At 35.8% G+C, this 25,292-nt stretch overlaps 1 protein-coding gene across 1 annotated transcript; it reads right to left on the bottom strand.

Annotated features, from left to right (window-relative positions):
* Positions 1–1,695: 1,695 nt before the first annotated feature.
* Positions 1,696–25,274, bottom strand: LOC100179785 (protocadherin Fat 4). Its single transcript, XM_002124272.5, has 44 exons — positions 25,007–25,274; positions 24,677–24,747; positions 24,249–24,389; positions 23,644–23,892; positions 23,041–23,252; positions 22,331–22,538; positions 21,749–21,929; positions 21,300–21,433; positions 20,860–20,973; positions 20,284–20,450; positions 19,734–19,944; positions 19,252–19,412; positions 18,874–18,994; positions 18,308–18,428; positions 17,852–18,017; positions 17,326–17,468; positions 16,942–17,034; positions 16,547–16,652; positions 16,166–16,265; positions 15,632–15,816; positions 14,951–15,192; positions 14,659–14,773; positions 14,166–14,295; positions 13,846–13,993; positions 13,052–13,208; positions 12,384–12,516; positions 11,759–11,875; positions 11,295–11,510; positions 10,787–10,978; positions 10,206–10,355; positions 9,416–9,530; positions 8,702–8,945; positions 8,160–8,408; positions 7,828–7,963; positions 7,449–7,537; positions 6,833–7,054; positions 6,517–6,752; positions 5,737–5,909; positions 4,863–5,141; positions 4,332–4,513; positions 3,762–4,171; positions 3,290–3,404; positions 2,581–3,095; positions 1,696–2,282 (listed from the first exon to the last, which is right to left on the bottom strand). Exons 1-44 carry the CDS (start codon positions 25,117–25,119, stop codon positions 2,108–2,110), a joined length of 7,737 nt encoding a protein of 2,578 aa, XP_002124308.4. The 5' UTR covers positions 25,120–25,274; the 3' UTR covers positions 1,696–2,107.
* Positions 25,275–25,292: the final 18 nt, after the last annotated feature.

The following is a 25,292-nucleotide window of genomic DNA, read 5'->3' as shown; positions in this document are numbered from 1 at the left end:
TCAATCTATTTTCCCTTCCATTTAGTAGTAAACAAAGAAGATTCAAAGAAATATAAAGCTGTATCCTAACGACTTCCATAGACGTTGTTAATTGTTTAAAACACCATCAGGATATTTGTATGTTATGGGTTAAAGGTGTCCCATCTTCCCCTGCAGTACTATATAATATGGTGGTGTACGATTGAATACCAGGACACATATTCTCTCATATTTAAAGTATATTTTAATGTTAACCCACACATGTTTATTGGTTAATGTTAGTAATCGGCTTAGGCGCGCTTAAAGCAGTCGTGAGAATTAAGGGCGTAAAAGAAAATAAAAAATTGTACCACATTACCCCGTGTCCCACCTCACCCCACATCACTATACTATTATCTGCATAAGTTACTTACCCGGTATTACTATGAGCCCCATAAGTATATCAGCAAAAGCAAGCGACATTTTGCACATTTGAAAATTGTGAAATTGTCTTTTCTTGATCATAATATAAATTACCAACCCGTTCCCGACTATGATTATAAACGACAGAAGAGACATAATCACAAGGTTTATAATAAGCCCGGCTGTGCTACACTTCAAACTTGCGTTGAAATTGAGCGACGTATTCATCATTGCTTCGTATTCACAAAACACCAAAGTCCCACAAAACACTTGTCGGCCGCATTTCGTGAAGTTGGCTTCCGTTAAAGACTTGGCTTCTTCGCCACAAAAGCTAAAGTTTAAACCCACCTCAGTCATCGCCGGCCGTTCTATATATTTCCTCGAAAAAAGAAACTGTATAAATATAATCAGTATGACGTGAATTCGCGGAATATTTAATGCAGTCAAGTAAGTTTGCATAAAACCACGACCAATTGGAGAACTTGGTGCAATATACCTTTTTACTAGCAGGCCGTGATTTGACATGTACTTTACGCATGGCATAATCATAAACGTCATAACCTAAAACCACGTTCAAAAGCTTACTCTTGAGCGAAGCTTTATAATAAACTGCGGTAAGATGGATACCGTTAGCACCTACAGCTCTCATTTTTCTTGATCATGTTTTTAAACAATTAACAACGCTCTATAAAGTCACGAGGCTACCGTTATATAACACCGTAAATATTCTTTATTTACTACCAAAAAAATGAAAAAAATAATAACAAGTGTCTCATCCTGACCACATCAGTATTGCATTTACTTCGCCGCCAATATTAACTGAGGTAAGAAAATGTCAAACTGCTAAATGAAGAACACCCTGTCGTGACTACATGCATTATTGTGACAACGAATCGACAAGATGATAGCCTTTCTGTACCCTCAACGTAATACGATATAACGTATATGATTCTACATTCGATAATGTAGTTCTAACACATTTGTCAATTTAACTGTCAATTGAACTACAGTGCATTCGAATGTCAGCTTACACCAGCAATACACGTGTTGCACATTTTCCTGAAACTCAGTAAAGTTGTGACACAGGGCACCTAACATAACATCTAAACGTGATAATACTGTATCGTGACCACGCAGAACGTCGTATTTGAAACGAATTGCCTTTTTCTTACAGCTGCAAAATGCGCAAGAAAATCCGAAACGCAGACGCACATTTTGCGACCCCCCTACCAGGTAAGTGCAAATAATTGATCCTGCTAAGCGTAACTTTATAATATATGAACTATATCCTGATAGTTTTCATAACACAACAGCTATACGTGAACTTAGATCTTTGGTATACAAAATAACATAGGACGAAATATAAAATAACGAAAAGTTTACAATGCAATTGTAGGCAAGGGCAACAAAGCTGTGTATGGTCGAAATAATAAGAGGCAGACGGAACCATAATGAAGAGTCAAGCAAAAGGAAGTCTGCATTGCACTTTGCACTGCGGAAGACTTATGTTAAAGTACTGTGCGGTAAGATGGGATACCGTTAGCATCGAAATCCCGTGTTTACTGATCCCGGGGTGGGGGGTTGACAATGGTCTCGACTTAAGAGCCGTTAAGGATACGGTTATTTAATTCATTTTACATTAACTATTGTTTACTATCAAATAGGACCCGAAAAAGAACGAAAACATGCCCAGCTTACCACACAGTACTATATTATACGTAGCATATTACACGTAATGTTCCTGTCTTGTCCGTTGGCCATGTCCCGTTCTTGATGACGTTCTAGACCCGGAAGCGTTCGATCCAGAAGAAAACGAAATCCGGTGTTTTGATTGGTATGAAGTAACTGATGACGTCGGTGACGTCATGTTATGGAAGGGCGATGACGTCACGACGTGTTTACTGAAATGAATCATACATGTTACGGTGAAGGTCTCTATTATTGTTGTTATTTCATAAGAATTGTTTATATAACTTTGCATGGCGGACAATTTAAACTCTATTCCACTGGTGTAATTGCTCAACAAGGGCCCTGCTTTAGGTAACTAGTGTAACACAAACATATTATTACCAATTATATTAGGTTTACAAAACATTATAGAATATAAGTTATAATATGTTATGAAAACATTATATAAGATACAAGTTATAATTAGTTTACAAAACATTATGCCAGGTGTGTGTTATAATAATAACCAACCTTGGCAGGGATTCAGTTTCATCAATCCTTGGCAGCATCGAAAGATCAGCAAATACTGCGGCGAGTGCTTCGTATTTATGCGGACCTAAACTTATCAGCTTCTCCAAGTTAATGTTCGGGTCAACTCTCGAAGTCTCTGTCTCACATCCGGAGTTGATCTTAAAGGAATCAAAATCCTCCTCGTCGGAGCTTGTGTCCGGAGGTTGGAGGAACTGGGATGGCTGGAGATCAAGAGGGATCTTGTACTTCATTTCATAAGATGGTGGCATCATCATGGGTGTCCTGCTCCTCCCAGAGAGATGGATGCGGTCGATCCTTCTTCCAGGAAGCGAGGAGGGACGAGCGATCCCCCCTTGCAGCGCGGATGGTTTCCGAGATCGCGGGGGTTCGACAGATGGGGGGTAACTGCTCATTACGCTCCCGGTGGTGGAGCTGGGGTAACTTGGCGGGTTCCCGGGGTTTTCGTTTAAAAGTTCAATCTCTTCTCTAGTTAGGCCGACCAGGCCGTTTAAATGCTGGGAAGTTAATAAGAAATATTAAGTCTCCGTTAAAATTTTTAGAACAAGAATGTTAATAAGGCTTAAAAGGAAGTGTTTTATTAGAAAAATGGTTCCTAAAAAATTTGTCCCACCCTTTACACCTCAATAACAATAAATCTCTTTCGCCTCCCAATATATTAAAGTTTTTCCGCCCCTGGTTGTAACCCTACCTGCACCATATCTTCAATAGAAGCTGGTTGAATGTTGTCTTGTGATATTGATGATGTTGTTGTTGTTGACGACGCAGCTGATCCCGAGACATGGCGGGTTCTGGATGGAGTTTGTCTGGAATATTTAGGAATGAATGAATGTAACTTATTCATCATGCGTGGCCATCGACATTCGTTATAACACGAGTGTTCTGTTTCATACACCTCGTGCTGCTTACGAGTTACCACGTATGTAACTTATTTATCCCTGCATGGCGGGCCAACGACATTCGTTATAACACGAGTGTTCTGTTTCATACACCTCGTGCCCGCTTAAGAGTTACCACGCATGTAACTTTGGGGGCATAACTGTGTTTCATAGTGTATAGCTAACAATTTAAAACTATTATTGACCACTTGGTTGAAGCAATTGTCATTAGGTTTCTTGCTTAAGGCCTACAATGGCAGCAATTAGTTTTAAATACATAATTACTTTAATGTGTTGGTTGGTTGGTCTGCATGGACTGGTGGTTTGTGTTTTAACAGTGGCATTCTCGGTGGTGGGGAAGCACCCATGCGATCGCTGATACGATGTTGGCTTGTTGATGATCTTGAAGACGGGGGAGATGGACGAGCTATTGAGGAAGAGCTGATAATGCTGAGAGGAGGACTTGTGGTTGTCTTATATGCATTATTGAGGCCTTGTGTGGTGTTATATGCGTGGTTGAGGCCTTGTGTGGTCTTGTACGCTTGTTCGAGGTTCGAATCACGCTCGCTCTCATACATTGGGGGAAGTGTGGGTGGTCCTCTGCTGTTCATCACAACGGAGTACGTGGGGAGGGGGGACGAACGTTTGTTTGCTTCCTCCTCGGTGTTTGGGATGTTGTCGTTGTGGTCAGCAATCTGGGAATGATCAATTAAATTGGTCTCATTTAATTTAAGACAGTTTTGATTTTTTTTGTTTTAGGAAATTTTCCTTTTTTTTAGTATGAAAAAAAATTTAATAATAAAACAATTTTATTTGATTTAGCTTGGAATCCTGAAAAAACAAAACTTGACAAACCTGTGGTGTAGGTGAATCGTCACAAACATCATTATGACACTCGGCGTAATTACTGAAGGCTTCCTCATCTACTATAAGAACATCTTCAGATAAAATATCGGGACGAGGTAAAGATGGAAGTTGCGTTCGAGTTATCGTGTCAAACTCATAACTGGAGTTGTTTCGTCCATTTGTATTGTTACCTGATGTATAAGCAATGTTTGCGTTTAAATATTCTGAAAAATTATCAATGTTTTCAACAAAAAAATCAGTATTGTTTTAAATAAAAGTTTTTGTTCAAATATTTTACCAAAAAAAACCCACAAAGTTATATATGTTTTAAATCGCAAATTAGACTCGAGGTGCACGGGACAGAACATTCGTGTTATAATGGGTTTCGTTTTCTACCATACGAGGATAAATAAGTTACATATGTGGTAACTTATAAGCGGGTACGGGGTGTATGAAACAAAACACCCGCGGGTCTAACAACTGTCGTTTTTCCTTCGCGCAAGGATAAAAAAGTTACATTTAATCATTTATTCAACCTACCATTTAACTTGGGTGTAATGGTCTGCAGTTTCTTCCTGTTTTGTAGATTTCCGTTTTCACCCTTTTGTTCCAAATTGAAGTATCTGCGTCTTACACACCATATAGCGAGTGCAAACACAAGCAACCCAACCAGCCCAATGACCACGTACGCCCACCATCCAATACCAGCCGTAGCAACCGATACAGGGACACAGAAGTCGTTAAGATCAAAGTAACCACTTTTGCAGGCGCATGTTGTACCTCCAGGTAAACCATTAGAAACGCAAACTTGGTTTGTTCCTGGGGATAAACATGTTAAATTAAAATACATGAAATATATAAACTGAGTGGTGCAAAACATAACATAACTTTGGTTTATCCCTTCGAATACAGAAGCAAAGATCAGATTAACTAATAAAACAATGAAAAGAAGGGAATTAGCAGCAAAACGATAAATATGTTAAACTGAAGCACATGTAACAATAATTGATTATTTAGTTTCAAAATAATGCATGGAAAAAGTCTTGTGACTAAAAAGATGTAAAAAGTGTTGCAACCTTTTTTTGCACCTGCAACATAATATTAGCAGATATTTGTTGTGGAAAAATATGCTTATAAAAAGCAATCTTTTTTATTGCATTGGGCTTCTTTTTAGTATTTTTATGTAACAGAAAAACATGTAAAAACAAGTTTCAGATGAAAACATATAAAAACATACAACATAGTATTGGGGATGTAAAAAGGTGTTTCAGAAAAAATGTAAAATGGTGTTTTTATACAATACACAACATAGTAAATAGGCTTATGTAAAAAGGCGATCTTTTTGTTTCAATGGACTCCATTTTAAACATTTTTTTGTAACAGAAAAAGATGTAAAAAAACATAGTGTTTTTACCTTTTGTGCTACAATCCACCATTAAACATGGTATATACGTCTCACATAAGTTGCCCATATAATAAGTTGAGCACGAGCATGCGTAGCTACCATTGTTGAATGGAATGCAAGAGGCTTGGTTGAGACAAGGTGAAGAAGCACAACCACCAAGAGGAATGCATTCAAACTTTTCCCTTTAAATATTATAAATATATTTAATAAAAATTTCAGTATTGTAGAGTACGGTGGGGGGAGATGGGACATATTTTATCTCTATTTTCCCGTCTCATTTGGTAATAAACAAAGAACATTCAAAGAATTATAAAATGGTATCCTCACGACTCCCACAGGCCATTGTAATTGTTTGAAACACGGTCAGGATATTTGGATATGATGTGCTAAAGGTGTCCCATCTTCCCCCACCAGTTGCCTACTACATATGCGTTCATAAATATTTGGTATTACAGTCATTTAAGTAGCAGTGGCAAAGTGGTTGAACTGTCTGTCTTTAACCTAGAGGTTACGGTATCAAGGCTCGCCCATGCTACTATTGTGGGTGTATGTGTGCTTGGACAAGACACTTGACAGCAATTGCTCCAAACCAGTGATCAGTAATAAGTTATCTATTTTTTGTCATTCAGAAGAAAAACTTTAAACAGATTCCTCACTAAATCATTTAAAAAGTACCAAATCTTGTTGTAATGCTTAGTGAGTGTATAAGATACTATATTTTCAAGTGGTGAAGCAACATAAACTTTTCATTAATATAACAAATATCACGTTAATAGATTTATGAATTACCAAATATCGTTGCAATATTGATCGTGTGGGCATGGGTTTGACGCACACACATCGTTGCCACGACAACCCGGCATTGTAGAACTCGAACCAACAGTTTGTTCTAGAACCAACAATCCACTTGTGATGTCATAACTTAGTGGTTGTTGTTGATCGTTTAATAAGAAATGTAGAATACAACCATTTAACGGTGACCATGTATTTGATAAAGTCTCAGGTGCGCCACCAACGTATATATTCTGAAATTACATGTTTATGGAATACCTCATCATATATTCAGCAATATAAACAGTTTATATTCCTATTATCTCAACTCTACCTGAACCAGACTTGGATCAGTAAAGGCTGTGATTTTCCCCATGAAAGATTCATAAAGTTTAGAAATCCCGTCCAAGCTCAAATTGAAGGTGGCAGCTCCAGCAACTTGGGTGGCTTGCAACCTAACACTATGCCAAGCTCCATCGCTCACAGAAGCTTCAACTTTTTGCACTTCTACCCCACTGCTGGTTTCGTAATGAAAATAAACGTCTGATTTGTTTACCTGAATAATTAATGGTAAAATAACTTTCAACGATAAGTTTGGGACATTCAAATTAAAGATCATTTATAAGTTACACAACAGTTTATGTTGATTAAATACTACGGCTTTTATAAATTTCAATGGTTGGTACAAGTCACAGGGCTATGGTTATAATCCTGTAAATATTTGTGGGATAAGATAAGACACCTTTAGCACAGAATATCCAAATATCCTGATCGTGTTTTAAACAATTAACAACGGTCTACGGGAGTCATGGGATACGGTTTTATAAGTCTTTAAATGTTCTTTGTTTACTACCAAATAGCACTAGACACTAGAAAATAGAATAAAAACATGCCCTATCTTCCCCACCCTACTACATGTTGTTTAAATATAACACAACATTCAAACTTACATATAAAGAGATGAAGTCGTTTGATGTTGAGTTAATAAATAGTAGAAGCCCGGACATTCGTGTTCGAAACGTAATTTCAACAGAAGATTCTGATAAAATTAATTCATTTTACAATTTTGTATTAATGTATATTACATTATATACATTATATTTTGATTTACAAAATTGTATTATTTGAATTTTGTAATATTTTATGTATATTAATTTTGTATTATTGGTATTATATCATACCGTAACTATATAACATCTATCCATTTATTTATATTTTTTTTATATAACATTTATCATTTTAACGCTCATGACTAGACATTTAGGTTCAAGGCAACAGCGAGCTGATACCTTCTGGGTTTGAACCCGTACCCTCTCACACCTGACCTACCTATTACTTGCGTGCTTCGTTTCTTCCTATTACCTCCACTATATAAAGCACCGGATGTCGCTAGCAAGCTTTCACGGACATAAGAAGGTTGGAAAGCAAACGAAAGATAATTTGAACCAGAAAATGTAGTTCCAATCTGGGTGAAAGTTTTTGTTACATTTAAAATAAATTAATTTATTATTTTAAATAATTTAGTAAATTCATTTATCTATAACGCTATTTATATTTTCAAATTAATTTCAAACCAGTTATATTTAATTAATATAACTTATATTAAACTTTATATTAATTTAATATATTAAAAATTATATTAAAATGCAACAATAATTTACCTGTTTCTCCTTGCAGTTTTTCCCCGCCGTACCTACAGGACAATCACATATTACATCGGACCACGCATCGGTACATTGTCCTGCACCGCACGTATCTTCTACACAGCCAACACCAGATGTGCTGTTAGACCTCACGCAGCCATCAGTGACACCGCTTGATTGGTCGATAAAATGTGAGGACACAGAATAAATGCTCATTGAGTTGATAACCATTGAGCGAATGCAACCGACGTAATCCATGGATGAAACCTTGTGAAGATATTATTAGTTTGAAGTCAGAGAACGCATTGGGATCTTAAATTATAGTACAGTGGGGTAAGATGGGATACCTTTAGCACCAAATCCCATATTTTCTAATCGTGTTTTTAACAATTATCAGCGTTTTTTTAGAGTCGCAACTATAGTTATATATTACTGTAAATATTATTTGTTTACCACCAAATGTAACTACAAAGGGGGGAATGAAACATGTCTTTTTACTTGTTCATAAATATGGAATATCTATATTTTTTGGTAAAATGTAATAAGTTTTTCTGTATTACCTGACCAGGATGGTCCAATATATCCTGAACATGAGGCACCCCACCGATGTATAATGGTTGTGTCGATAAATCTAACAATGGTTCATGTGGTGTGTGGGCAACTGTGATGGAACAATCACCCGCAATGTCGTTTGTTATCAAACAATTATCCACGTTAATCGAGGCGCCTGATTGGCTGAGAGTAAATCTCACGGAATGGAAAATTCCATTGTTAAGGTTCGTACCGACGCTGTGTCGGTATATTCTGTGGGATTAAAATCATAAATAAATGAATCTAACTTTTTTATTCTCATGTGGGGGGCAACGACAGTCCTTATAACATGGTTGTTTTGTTTCATACACCTTGTGCTTGCTTACAAGTTACCACAAATGTAACTTATTTATTTTCCGCATGGCGGGGCAACGGCAGTCGTTATAACATGGGTGTTCTGTTTCATACAACTAGTGCTTGCTTACAAGTTACCACAAATGTAACTTATCTATAACATATTAATTTCCCAAATATATGTTACACATTAAGTTAGTTAAACACTTTAAAAGATTTATTTGTAACCTCAATGAAGTACAACACACCGAGTTCAACAAACTACAAATTGCTTATATGATTATCGGGCACAGGCAGTAACTTGGTAGTTAAAAGATTTCTATACTGCTATAAAATGCAACCTACCTTTTTACAGAAGATTCATTTACACACTTTAAAATGCAACCTACCTAATATTATTGAAGCTGTATGACACACGTAATGTTCCTCGTAATAATTCCATGGCAACAAACAAAGCACTTGAGTTTCCACCATGGTTGTACAAGATAAGGGCAGAAGATGACACTGTGTTGGAAACATGTTGTAACTAACACCAATACATTAGTGTGGGGTAATTTGTTGTATAACAGTCGTTGTATCGGTATAGCTATAGTACTGTGGGGTAAGATGGGATACTGTTAGCACCTAAATCCCATATTTCCTAATCGTGTTTTTAACAATTCCCAAAGCTCTTTTACAGTTGTAAGGATTGGCAATTTTAATACTTAACCTGTTAAACCGTTTTACCTTTGAAATGGTGATTTTAAATGAGAATCACAATTGCCATTATTGTGTACCTGATATAAAATACCCAAGATTTCAAAACATTTAAACTTTAAACAAACTTGTTGCTACCAGGCATAATATAAATAATCTTCCAACAGCTCATCTGGTATGAAAAATGTAGTGTATTTCTGTAGTGTAGAATGACTCATCCTTGATGAAGTCTTGCCGAATGGCAGACGAAACATTGGAAATACACTACGTTTTCATATCAAATGACACGTTTTTTCATACCAAAACTTCATCAGCAAAAGAAACCTCCAAAATACACTATGTTTTATACCAGCAAGCCACTAAAAGATCATTAACATTATGCCCGGTAGCAGAAGTAACAGAAGGTTAATTAAGTGTTTTATTTCCACTAAACATTAACATTCATACACCAAGGTAACAGGATAAAAGGTTATTTCAACAAACCTGTTGCAAATTCCAAGAAAATTGTGTTGGATTGGCTGTTAAGTGTTGGCATGCCAAGATATGATAATGGTTCAAATCCTAAACTGTTGACTTCACAATTTCTTCCAGTTGTACCAAATTGGCAAACGCATGTGTGGGTTAAAATGCCATCTGTAATGCAGTTTAGTAATTATAAGATGTCTTGTATAATTAAATACTGTATCTTTATAAGTATAAGATACCATATCTTAAGTTATAACTAAATTTACTTTAGAATAATATATAGTAGGGTGGGAGAAGATGGGACACTTTTAGCCCTGAATATCCAAATATCCTGATTGTGTTTTAAACAATTAACAACAGTCCATGGGAGTCGTGAGGATACGATTTTATTATTCTTTGACTGTTTTTCATTTACTGCCATATAGGACTAGAAAATAGAATAAAAAGGTGTCCCATCTTTCCCCACCCAACTATATTTAAGTTAGGATAATGTATAAGCGAGGGGTCATACATTGAATATTAAATAAGTTCAAGAGAATGTCTACTTTTAAATAGTGGAAACTGCAACAAAGGATATTACGCCACATACATTAGTTTACCTATGCAAGAACCTCCATTGAAACAAGGTTCATCTTGGCAATAATCAATATCAGTGTCGCATGTATGGCCAGTATAACCAGGTGCACATACGCAAGTGAACGATGCGACTTGATCGGCGCATGAACCTCCATTTAAACATGGGTTGGACGAACATTCATCAATCTCCGTCTCACAAACAGAACCGCTGTAACCTGTAAGGGTAAATGATAAAATTAATTGATCTTAATAGGAAATAAAGTTCAAGGCTCATTATTGATATATCATTGTGGGCGTATGTGTCCTTGGGCAAGACACTTAACGGCAATTGCTCCAACCCAGTGGTCACAAATAGGTTGTTTAAATTGCTCAGTATACAGAAAATATCACCCACGAAGTAACACCTGCGACAACTTGTAAGCGGGTATGAGGTGTATGAAACACAACATTGTGTTTAACGACTGTTGTTTCCCTGTTACGCAAGAATAAAACACATTCATTACAAATTTTTTCATGTTACATTTGTCTTACCTGGTGCGCACACACATGCAAAAGTATTTATCCTGTCTTCACAAACAGCACCGTTCATACAAGGACTTCTAATGCATTCATCAGTGACAACGGTGACTACAACTGACGCTTGTGAGATGTCACTTGAATTTGACAACCCCGGATTTTTGACAAATACTGTTAAACTTATTTGTTCACCAAGTGTTAACATAGCACCTTGGCTGACAGAGATATCTCCTGTACAAACACATGTCTTAATAATTTGTAACGCTAATACAATCAGTCTGAAGCATATACAGAGTTAAAAAGATTGGCATGTTTTAGTTGGTTTGGTAACAAAAATAGAGGAAAACTTACATAAATAACAAACATATTCAAATCAACACATGGCATGCAAAATGTTTAAACATGAACTAACACGTGAAGCACCTATGTGAGTTCATCTTTAACACACCACCAACTTTATTTGAGGTTATAAATTCTACCTGTTGTTGAATTGACCACAAACCCCAACCCTTCACTCCATCCTGCCAAGTAAAAGGAAATCTTTCCATCTTGTCCGCCATCTGGATCTGTGGCTTCCAATCTTCCTATTACTTTGCCTGTATATAATACCTCGTATTTTACTTTATATATATATATATATATAGTGGCGCAGCCAGGGGGGTTTAAGGAGTCGCGACCCCCCTTTTTAAACCCACCAAAAAAGATTATTTTAATTAAAACCCCCCTCCCCCTTCATTTTTTTTCCGGCTGCGCCACTGTGTATGTATATAGCATAATTACTTTACTTGTATAATTACTTAGACAAAACCTTGTGCAAGATACAGTGGTCACTAATGGGTAGTTCAAATTGTCAGACTTACAGAAGAAACAATCACCCACAAGTTACATACGTGGTAATTTGTAAGCGAGCACATGGTGTATGAAACAGAACACCTGTGTTATAACGAATGCCATTACCCCACCATGCAAGGATAAATAGGTTACATACGTGGTAACTTGTAAGCGAGTACATGGTATATGAAACAGAACACCTTTGTTATATCAACTGTCGTTTTCCGGCTACACAAAGATAAAGCAAGTCACAATCATTCATACATATATTACCTTGGTTTCCAGTGACAGAAGACACCAGGTTTAAAGTTGAAGAAACTAATTGTGGTTTAAACTCATTGATTCCAGTAACTTGAATGATCAAAGAACTTGGTGGGCTTGTTAAGGAATCGCTTTCCGCTGTTACCTGAGATGTTAAGTTTAGTTTAATATTGAATAAAACATGTATATGTTGTTGCTGTAAGTGTATGTACTACAAGCATGGAAAGAATTTTGGCAAGACACTTAACGGCAAACAGTGATCTTATATAGAGTAACAAACGTTCTTTATGATTACAAAACAAACACACAGGAAGATTCTTTTACATTTACAATAATTTAAACTTCAAATTAAATTATGTACAGACTAATATGTGACCTGTAGAAAATTGCAACATTTTTTTGTTAGATAGTTGTAGACAAACTACAGCGTACAACTTAGCTTTCGAGGAATTTCCTAATTATTCAATCTTGTTAGAAAACAGTTTCAAAAATCTAATGCATTAGGCGTTATAGTAATTTAATGCCTAACCCAATAATAATCTTATAAATAAGAGAAACCGGTGAAACGATAAATAAATGCAGATCCACCAGAAAGTCACTCACAAATATTAAGTTTAACAAGCACCAAGTACATATATCCAAGCAGAAAAATTCACAATAGTTTTTTAATATGTACTTACAGTTAAATGAAAAGAGTTTTGTGTTTCATAATCTAATGCAGTGCCAGGTGAAGTATATATGTCACCAGTAAGCGACCGCACAAGTATTAACTGTTGAGGGTGAACACTGTATTGTATAATGGCGTTCTCTCCTGTGTCTATATCCATTGCTGATAATCTGTGAATAATAAATTGAATGAAAGAATGAATGCAGTTTATTTATTCTCACATGGCGGGGCAACGACAATGGTATAACATGGGTGTTCTGTTTCATACACCTCGTGCCTGCTTACAAGTTACCACATATGTAACTTATTTATCCTTGCATGGTAGGGCAACGACAGCCCTTAAAACACGGGTGTTCTGTTTCATACACCTCGTGCTCGCAAGTTACCACGTATGTTACTTATTTATCCTCACATGGCGGGGCAACGACTGTCGTTATAACACGGGTGTTCTGTTTCATACACCTCGTGCTCGCAAGTTACCACGTATGTAACTTATTTAACCCCGCATGGCGAGCAACGACAGTCATTAAAAAAAAGGGTGTTCTGTTTCATACACCTCGTGCTGATAATTGTGAATAATTTGTATATCAGAAAATAGCTGTAAATAACCTTGTAGGGGCATCATATTAAATAATCCTTCAACAGCTCATCTGGTGCAAAAATGTAGTGTATTTCCGAAGTTTCGGCTGCCATACTGCAAGATTTTATCATGAAATCTCCATTTTCATAGCAGATGAGCCGTTGAAAAACTATTTACATTGTGCCCGGTAGCAGAATTAACAAAATATTACAAGTAATAATAATCACCTCATTATCACAGTTTCTGGCGGGGAATTCTCGGGGATGTAACCGATATAACACGATGAATTAAACTTCGGCGGGTTGTCATCAACATCTGTGATCGGGATAATCAGCGTGGCGTGGGTGCTCCTTGGTGACACCGAGCGGTCAGTGGCTGAAGCAAAATAAAAAAAGAGTAATTAGCTTTTTATCAATATGTATTTATTAAGTTTAGCTTCAAACCATGTTAATACATAAATAAAGGTGAATAAAAGACTGAATGACATTATTTCGCTTGTCAAAACATAAAAAAGATAAATGAACTTATTTTCTATATCTGTATTCACCTATGATGGTGAGGGAATACGATTGAACTTCTTCATAATCCAATGCTTGTGTTGTCACAATCGATCCATTGTTAGCATCAATAGAGAATGGTTTGGAAGAATCAACTATATTATCGAAGCTGTACCAAACCTGGGTGAACAACAGTTGTAGTATTAAATGAATGAATGAAACTTGTTTTATCCTGGATATGTCCTTGGGCAAGACACTTATTGACAAATGCTTCAACCCAGTGGTCACTAATGGGTTGTCTAAATTAATAGCCAGTAATCAACAAAAGTGTCATTGGTAGTAACTCGTGGCATGAGGTTTATGAAACAGAACACCTGTGTTGACTGTCGTTATCCCACCATGCTAGGATAAATAGGTTACATACGTGGTAACTCGTAAGCAGGCACGAGGTTTATGAAACAGAACACCCGTGTTGACTGTCCTTGCCCCACCATGCTAGGATAAATAAGTTACATATCTAAATAAACCACCAATGCTTCCTACCTCCCCATTGATTCCCAGATCATTGTCAAGAGCTTGCGCCACAAAAACTTTTCGTCCGATTCTTGAGTTTTCCGGTAATGAAGATGCCGTGAAGAGATGGCGGGAAAAATTCGGACTAAAACAATTGTTTCATTAATGTTTTTAAAAAAAATAAATTTAGTTTTTAATGTAACTTTGTTTTTTACTTTTAAGTTTAAAAAAAATAAATAGTGATCTTTTAATGGCACTGTGTCAGATAGGTCAAAAAACTGTTGTACAATAATGTTACATTCAAATGGAAATAATAAGTTACCCGTATGAGTTGGTTTCTGAGACTTCAAATTGTAAATTCCTTTCACTAAATCTGGGTGGTATGCCATTATCCGTTGCCGTGACAACTATATTCAGTTTACTTCTCGAATTGAAACCAATGTTCCTTGTTGTAGTTATTAAACCGGTGGTTTCATTGATCGTGAAATAAGATGAATGCTGTCCTGATATTTGATAGGAAAGTATCGAGTTATGATCATCATCTGTAGCATGGATGGTGGCAGCCTGGAGGAAGATGAATGAATGAATGAATGTAATTGATTTATCTTAAAGTATGGGTCAATGACAGTTGTTATAACACAGGTGTTTTGTTTCATACACCTCGTGCCCACTTACAAGTTACCACGTATGTAACTTATTTAACCTCGCATGGCGGGGCAACGAAAGTCGTTATAACACGGGTGTTCTGTTTTATACACCTCGTGCCAGCTTACAAGTTACCACGTATGTAACTTATTTAACCTCGCATGGCGGGGTAACGAAAGTTGTTATAACATGGATGTTCTGTTTCATACACCTCGTGCCTGCTGGTTACCACTTATGTAATTCATTCAAAATATAACGTGTTTTTTTGTTAGTTAGAAAATAATTTTACAAAAATATCCATACTAACATTTACTAAACAGTATGTAAAGAAAACATTTTTTAAATTTTATTATCTTACTTGAGTTCCGATGGGTGATGTCCTCAGAAGAGCGATAGTTGATGTTGGAGTTTGGAATACAGGAGGATGGAGGTTGGGTGGTCGGATGTGGATGGTTAAGATCATAGATGAAGATAGAGGAGGTGATCCTGTGTCTGATGCTGATATAGTGGTGGTGGTCGTGTAGGGGCACGAGTCTTTGTATCCTGTCGTGTATAAAAGGGGGTTGGTGAAAAAAAACAATTTTAAATTAACTGTTTTATGCACCTCATGCCCGCTTACAAGTTACCACATATGTAACTTATTTATCCTTACATGGTGGGGCAACGACAGTCATTAAAACACGGGTGTTCTGTTTTATGCACCTCATGCTCGCTTCCAAGTTACCACATATGTAACTTATTTATCCTCGCATGACGGGGCAACGACAGTCGTTATAACACAGGTGTTCTGTTTTATACACCTCATGCCCACTTACAAGTTACCACGTATGTAACTTTGTGGGTCAACCACATGTAATAGAAGACATCAACCATATTTATTTAAATAACAGACCTGGTGTAAGACTGCAGGTTAAATCTTGGTTTGCGAAAACTTCCCCCGATAATTGGTCGATATGTAACAAGTCATTAGGAGTTTCCATCTTGTAAACGATCTGAGTGAAGCATATGATGAATATTTATGAAAGACACATATGTACGCAATGGTGGCAGCGATGAGCCTCGAGTCTGTAACCTCTGGGTTAGAGGCAGGTGCGCTATCCACTATGCCACAACACAAAATGTGATGTGAATAAATTTATTTATTCGAGTTAATTAGACATATTAACTGTATATAAAGAAAGTTTACATGTTTTGTCTAATATGATGAGAATACAACAACTTCATTCTTCAAATTAGATAAGTGCAAACATTGAGAGTGGAATGCAGAACTTACATTTTGTCTTGGTCCAACATCTGCGTCAACTGCTGAGACAATCGTCAACTGTGTACCACTGGTGGTGTGTGTTGGAACATCAACCACTTGGCTGCTTGTTGTGAATCTAATTATGCAATATTATAAAGTGGTCACTATTGTTTGTGGTATTCCTGATAAACATTCGCAAATTCAATTATACATAAAATGCCTCACTGTAGGACCTCACCCATATAAAATGGAATGTGCATATACAATGTTGGGGTAATGGGCAACTCTGGCCTAAATCCCAGGTTCCATGGCGTGCCTCACTGTAGGACTTCACCCATATAGAATAGAATGTAGAAATCAACATAGTATGAAAAGGATTATATACTATGATTCTCCCATGTATTACAATGTTCACATGCATCTACCTTGGTGGATTGTCGTTTATGTTGATCACATTAATATGAATAGATGTATGTGTAGACCATGCATCGTCATAGACTTCAACTTCAAGCTGGTATCTGCACACAGTATTTATAATCAGATGGAATAATAAATAATAACACATGTTAATAGAATGATTGTGTTACATATATGGTAGCTGGTTAGCGGGCACGAGGTGTATGAAACAGAACATCCGTGTTAAAACGACTGTCGCTGCCCTGCCATGCCATGCGAGGACCAATAAGTTACATACGTGGAAACTCGTAAGCGGGCATGCGGTGTATGAAACAGAACACCCGTGTTATAACAACTGCCATTGCCCACAATGCGAGGATAAATAAGTTACATTAAATTATAAACTAACTTACAATTGCTGTGTTTCAGCATCCAGTAATTTGTTCACCACCACCCACCCTGACAAAGGATTGATGGAGAAGGTTTGGTTTTCGTTGTTTCTTAGTCGGTATCGGTTCATTGAGAATTGCTCACTGTCTTTATCAGTTGATGTCACCTGTTATTAAAATTATTATTATTTTTTATTAATTATTGTATTTATTTGTGTATTGAATGTATAAATGAATGTAACTTACTTTATCCTCACAAGGCCGGAAAACGACAGTCCTTATAACACGGGTTTAACACCTCGTGCCAGGTTACAAGTTACCAAGTATGTGACTTTGTAGGTGATTATTATTATTATGTATTTGTTAATTATGTTTTTGGGGTTCCACAGCCCTGCTTTTTAACTGATGCTTTTTTCAATACAGTTAGAATTTTTCAACACAGTCAGGATCAACATTTGTTTAAATTGAACAACACCCATGGTTTGTGACTGTGATAATGCTAAACCTAATACACACAGTAAAATGAAAAACTTATCAACTATACACCTACTTGAATAACATAATCCCCGATGGCTGCATCTTCCCTCACAGTTGCGCTGATTAGCTTGGTGAAGAAAGGTGATTCATCATTGATATCTTCAATAATAATATGAACACCAGTGGTGGTAGAGAGCACAGGAGAACCTTCGTCCTTCGCAACAACGGTCAAAAAATATCTGGAAATGCAGTGAATGAATGAATGTTGCTTGTTTATGTGGCGGGGCAACGACAGTCATTATAACACAGGTGTTCTGTTTCATACACCTCGTGCCAGCTTACAAGTTAACACGTATGTAACTTTTTGTGTGATTGTTTTCAGAGATTTTTTAAGTTGTTTTAGTAATACATACGTTGCTATTTTGACAATACATAAGGAACTACTGGCTTGTGGCATTTGTTTTTAACACAAAGAAGTAGAATTAGCAGCAAAAAAAACATTAATTGAACAACAAGATGTTAAACTCACGATTGCTTTTCCTCTCTATCAAATGAGACCAGGTTCCTAATGGTTCCAACGTTTGGATCGATTTGAAACTTGTCAGAATCTTCATCTCGCCTCAATGAATACCTCACCATACAACCTCTTCCTTTAAATAAATGAATGAAACATATTTATCCTGGCATTGGGGGCAATGACAATCGTTATAACACGGGTGTTCTGTTTCATACACCTCGTGCCGGCTTACAAGTTACCACATATGTAACTTAATTATCCTCACATGGCGGGGCAACAACAGTCGTTGTAACACAGGTGTTTTATTTCCTACAATTCGTACCAGTTACGAGTTACCAAGTATGTAACTTGTTTTTCCAACGTGATTCCACTGGGTTGCCGTTGTAACTTTATGGTTTGTAGAAGCATTGTATAATATTTCAATTATAAAAAACACACAGGTAAAATGAACCTGCAAGGATCAAGTGCTAATACATAGCTGACAAAATCAAGTCCATAAAAATTGTACAATATAAAGACAAATAAAATTGGGATAAATGGCATTGCCAGTTTTTTTATTTAAATAGAAACCAAAGTACCTGTATCTAGATCTGATGCCAATACTGCAGTTATGACTTGGTTTGTTGCTCCATTCTCCAATACATGGCCAGTGTAAAGATGTTTGGTGAAGATTGGTGGATTGTCATTTCTATCAACAACCTGAAAAAAATTACATTTTTATATTTATGTTTTGATTTATGTTTATAAATGCCAAAAAGTATTGAAATTGCAGAGTTTTTTAATTTAATACATAAATAAATAACATTTATTTCGAATTTGCCAAACAGCATTGAATTTTTTTACTTTTTATTTAACTTAATATAACTGAATATGAATTAAATTTGTTGATGAACATGCATATTTTATATAATTTAAAAAACAATGTATCTATATATATATATAAATATATAAATTACATTTATTGTTAAATTGGCCAAGCTTGAAACTGGGGGCAACCCTGTGTCTTGCGCTTCAACAATGAGATGAAATGATGAGGTTTTTTCAAAATCCAGATTGTTATTCAACACAAGTTGACCAGTGTTTCGGTCCAGTGAAAATGAGTTGTATAAGTTGCCACCTTTATAAAAAAGAAAATTTGTAGAAAAAATTTAAGGGATTTTAAGCTAAACATAAAATATATGTTGTTTTATACAATTTTGCTTTATGGCTTACAGTTTTTCACGTTAAAATAAGATTTCAGTGAAAATGAGATGTATAAGTTACCACCTGCATAATAAAGAAAACAAATTTACAATTTGTAGAAAAGATTTAGGAAATTTTAAGCCAAACACAAATGTGTAATTGCTGCCGGGTGTAGGCCTACATTATATATTTAAACATTTCTAATTTGTTGCTTCGAATTTCTCATGTTAAAAAATAAGACGGAAACGAAACTTACCACGCAGAAAATATTCAATATTTCCAGCCCCAACTCTAGCTGTTGTTGCTTGAAACTCGGCAATAATGTTCCCATCCATTGGTGAATTCTCATGTATTGACACGGGTGTGGTGGGTGATTGTGTGAACACAGGTTTAGCTGCATTGGTTGTTCTGATCAGCACGTTTGTAGAACTAGTTAACGCTGGAACGCCACCGTCGCTGGCTGTAATCTGTAATAACATTTGTTAATTGGAATAGATAGAAAAACTACTTAACTGCCTTTTTTTAAAAAAAGAGTTGAATTGAAATTTCTTTTAAAATTTAAAATTAATTAATTTAAATTAAACTTTTGTAGAAGTTTTTGTAAAATCTAATGCTTTTCCCACTTAATTTTAAAAAGAGAAATTTTTTAATGTTTTTATAACATTAAAACACCATTTATCTGTCGCTTCGATTAGGATAACGAAGATTAAAAAAATAAAGTGAAAAGACAGAATACAGAGACAAAAAGAGTCATATATACTAGTCAGCAAAGCTAGTGAATTTACACCACTAAACTGAACACTTACAGTAAAGTTATATATGGGTGACGTGAGAGTTGAAGTGCTTGTTATGACCCCAGTTTGTTGGTGGATATTGAATGGAAGGAAGGCGAGAGTTGGAATAATGGAGTAAGTGACATCCCCATTGAAACCTATGTCAGCATCAGATGCAAACACGACCCCGCATTGTGATACTGTGGGAATAACATTATAAATAAATACAACTAATCTGAATGTAATTTGCTTTATTTTATTATGTAAGTTACGTCAGTCGAAACGACAGTGGTCATAAAAAGAAAACGACAGCCGTTAGAACACGGGTGTTCTGTTTCATACACTTCGTGCCAGCTTACTAGTTACCACGTATTTAACTTTGTGGTCCTCGCATTGCGGGGCAACAACAGTTGTTATAACGCAGGTGTTTTGTTCCATACACCTTGTGCCTACTTACGAGTTACCACATATGCAATTTTGTGGATAATTGTTTTATTAATTATTTGTTAATACACACTATTATATACATATAAGAATATTAGGTAAACATGTAATTAAAGTAAAATGTAAGTAATAGTTAATTAGTTATAATGAATTAACTCTGCCTACCTGAAGTGTGAGTGTAGAATTCATAAACAAGATCTTCAAACATTGGTGGATTATCATTTTCATCATCCAATGTTATCATCACTTCAGTGGTGGATGTTCTTCTGTTAGATTCAACTATAAAGAAGAAAAAGAATAAAGTTTTTCATCTTTGCATGGCGGACGAACGACAGTCGTGACAACACTGTTCTGTTTCATACACCTCTTTCCTGCTTATGAGTTACCATGTATGTAACTTATTTATCATCGAATGGCATGGCAACGGCAGTCGTAATAACAGACTTTTTTTTGTACACTTCGTGCAGCTTACGAGTTACCATGTATGTTACTTCGGGGTGTTTTAAAGGTATTTTTTCATATTTAACCCATAATTGACCACTGGGTTAAAGACAGACATTAACTAACAGACCACAGCTCATATGTAGCTGGAAGAGGTTACGTACCTTGGCTGTCACTTGCCACAACTTGAAGGATATAACTTCCCTGAGTTTCTCGGTCTAATCTTGACCTTGTGCTTATGAGTCCCGTGCTTGGATTGATAACGAAAGGAACGTTCTCAATATTAGATATTGAATACCTAAACAGGGAATGTCAGTTTATGTTACCGAATTTTTAAAAAAAGTTGCAAATAGTTGGGCATGTAAGTGGTCATATACATCGTTTATTTGTTATTTATTCTTGTCTCATACCCAATATCCTGGACTAAAATCAAATCATAATATGCATGCTTATATAGCATTCTGAAGCAGCTTTTAACCCAATGTTAAAATCTATGGAATTTATGCTGTAATATTTGGCATTGTACAATATCGTAATATTATATATAAATATATATACATCTATTATTGTTTATATATTTAAAAGCATTACTTAAACAGGAACCCAACCATACCTGACCACACCATAATCCCCCGCATCTCTATCCACGGTTGCCACGGTAACCACTGGTGTACCAACATCAACATCTTCACTGATATTCACTCGATAACTAACGGGTTGAAATACGGGCGGGAACTCATTTTTATCGCCCACTTTTACAATGATAGACGCTGTGCCAGTTAATGTGGGTTGGCCTGGTTGAAAAAGCAATTGTTTTAAAAATAACTAAATAAGTAAGTTTTAGATTATTAAATAATGAAAATATCTTTACAATACAACTGATTATTGCACCTTTTTAACCAAAATGCAATCCTGGACCCCTAACACTAACAACCTAATAAAAATGGCCTTTTTAACCCAAGTAGGCTCCCTAACTATAAGTTAATACAGATAAAGTTCAAGAAGCAAACAATGAAAGTAAATAACTGTAATAAATGTCACGAATCTGGTCCTGGTCTTGCTCTCATCACTATACTGCTTTTTTTGCAGAAAACAATTTTTCCAGTTTAACCAAAACATATATAATATACAGAATACGATTCGTTGGACTTTTATTTTTATCAGTTACGAATTTTATAGAAATCTTAATATTTACCTCTGTCTACAGCAGTAACTACAAGTGAATAATGTCGGACTTCCTCCCTGTTTATTGACCCAACCAACATAACAACACCATCATGGGATAAAGTGAATGGAGAGTCACTTATAGTGGTGGAAACATCATCATTATCAACGGCCACCACAACTATATTACGAAAGTCAACATTTCCGCCTTCACTTGTGTCGCCATCTGATGCCGTCAACTAGAAATAAAAGTAAAATTAAATAAGTGAAACTTATTTATACCTGGCTGGGGGGCAATGACAATTTCTATACCATGAGTGTTCTGTTTCATACATAAAACAGAAAATACATACACGGGGTCTCTCTTATAACGGAATAAAACTTAATATTTGAATTAATGTAACTTGTTTATCTTCGCATGAGTGATCCTGATAAGGTATTGTACAAAGATTAATTATTTAACATATATGTATACATACATTTATAACTAACAAACATGAATGTATGAATGTAACTTGTTTATCCTCGGACAGCGGGGCAATGACAATCGTCACAATTTGAGGTTATGTTTTAAACATCTTGTGCTTGCTTCATGTTACCACGTATGTAACTTTATGAGTTTTGTCTGCCATACAGCAAAACTAAACACCATTAGTGTCTGCTGTTAAGTGATTATCCAAAGACACATACATAATAAATACACAGCTGCCTGCAGGAAATACAGTCCATAGTTAACCTTACCTGGGCAACAATAACATTAGTAATTCCTTCCATTAATTCAACAGTGGTTGATGAAGGCAACACAACAGGTGGCATATCATTTACATCGTCCAACTCAACAGTGATATTCATCATTGAACAAAGTGGTGGATTGCCCTGGTCACAAGCTTCAATGGTGACCAAGTGGTTTGGAGTTTGTTCGTAATCCAAGTTTCCAACAAGGTAAATGGAACCTGCATATAAAGATACAGTTTTAAATGGTTGGGCCTAAAAAAGAACATAGGTATTTTTAAACCATTTAGCAAGTTTATATGATTTAAAGTGCTGGAAAATATTAACAAACTATTCTACGAGCTTTGACTGAACAAATTTCCATCTTAATAAACTGCAAGGATGGCTGATAATTCAAACAACCTATTAGTGACCACTGGGTTGGAGCAATTGCTGTTAAGTGTCTTGCCCAAGGAAACATAAGCCCACATTAGTAGCAGTGTCGAGTCTTGACTGTTGTGTTGGCTACAGGCAGGCACACTAATCACTTTACCATTGTGCTGGACTGGTTAAAATCTTTTGTCTATTGGCACGCATATTATATAATATAAAAGGGAAACAATAATTTTTTACCAGTATATGCATCCACAGTGAAGAGTTGATCAGGTTTATCAAACCCCACAATCTTATATTTAACTTTTCCATTTAAACCATCATCCATATCTCTTGCTTCGATGTTGATCACTAAACTTCCCACTGGGAGATCTTCGGATATTCTCGCAGAATATCCACCGGGGGGAGTAGTGAACAATGGAGCATGGTTGTTGGCGTCGAGGAGAATTATTTCAAAGTTTTGTGACGATGAGAATGGGTTGGAAATGTCTAGAAATAAAGGTTTAAAAATGATAGCTAGTCAAGAAAGGAATGAAAACTGGTCTTATGAAAAGGTGCATATGTAGCCTTAGGATTGGGGTAAAGGGCCAAGGGATGCTACAGTAAGAAGAAATAGAGAAATGTGCTAATAGTGTTTAACTTTACTTATTCTATTCTTTAAGGGTGAGGTCCTTGTCAGGGACCTGGGATTTAGGCCAGGTTTGGCCCATTACCTAAAACATGTACTTTACTGAACACAGACCTCAAAATACAAAAACAAAAAGATGATTTGAATAAAACAAATACGTTTTATAACCAAAACAACTCATTACACAATCAAATATGAAATTGGATTAATTTCTTACCCCTCTCCTGCACTTGAATAGAAATATTATATTTTCTTGTTATATCTATGTTCAAAACATTGGCAACACTGACTTGACCTGTGTATGGGTCAATGGAAAATGCTGAGTCATCAGGTGTCATCGAAAATGCAAAGTTAGTATCTGGACAGTGTGTTAAAGTGTTAAATAAGATAAATTAGTCATCTTTTTAACTATTTTAAAATAATTAGAGCAATTAATCAGAAAAGAGAAGGAATTACCAGCAAAGTTACAGTAATCTAAAATACACGGAGGGTAAAAACTACTCGAAAAGTATCAGATTAAAGCTTGGCTGCTTAACCAACAATACCCATTAAATTAACTCATACGGAGTTGTATTTAAACAAATGTTGATGTAGTTCTAAGGAAAATAGGAATGTTTTAAAATAATAAATTAAGAAGTGAAATACCTGATATGTCTGCATCAATAGCACCAACTTTGAAAACAGAATCTCCTGGAACTGTGTCTTCTCCTATATAACTGCAAAAAAATCAATATTTGAATAAAAACGAGATATTTTAACATACAATGGTGTTAAAGATTTTGGTTTTTGTTTTTTTGTTTTAGTGTTTTAAAAATCACATAACAGTGGACAAGATAATTTTTATTTACCCTTTAAATATAGTAAAATCAGATTATTTAAACCAATGAAAATCAGGTTACAGCATAAAAAGCAATGCTAAAAAAACAAAACCAGGATTACAGGCTACATTTAGTTTAAATAAAGTTTGTAACTTACATCTGGGAAGGAATTATCAACTGTGGGGTATTATCATTGACGTCTAGAACTTCAATTATGACGTCACTATATGTTCGTTGCCTTGACGATATTGGTCCCACATCGGTTGCCATAACAACAAGGTTGTATTGTCCCTGATGCTCGCTGTCGAGCAACTTTGCGACAGATATAACCCCACTGTCGGGGGCAACCTTGAAACTCCCATCTGGATCCCCAGCCACGACGTAATACTCAACAATGCTGTTGAAACCTGGTTAGATATAAACATTACAAGTTAATTATCTTC

This window comes from Ciona intestinalis, unplaced genomic scaffold, assembly GCF_000224145.3.
Source record: "Ciona intestinalis unplaced genomic scaffold, KH HT001178.1, whole genome shotgun sequence".
Classification (NCBI taxonomy): Eukaryota; Metazoa; Chordata; class Ascidiacea; order Phlebobranchia; family Cionidae; genus Ciona; species Ciona intestinalis.
Note: the sequence above shows the minus strand (reverse complement) of the source record. Positions and strands in the feature narration are given on the sequence as shown.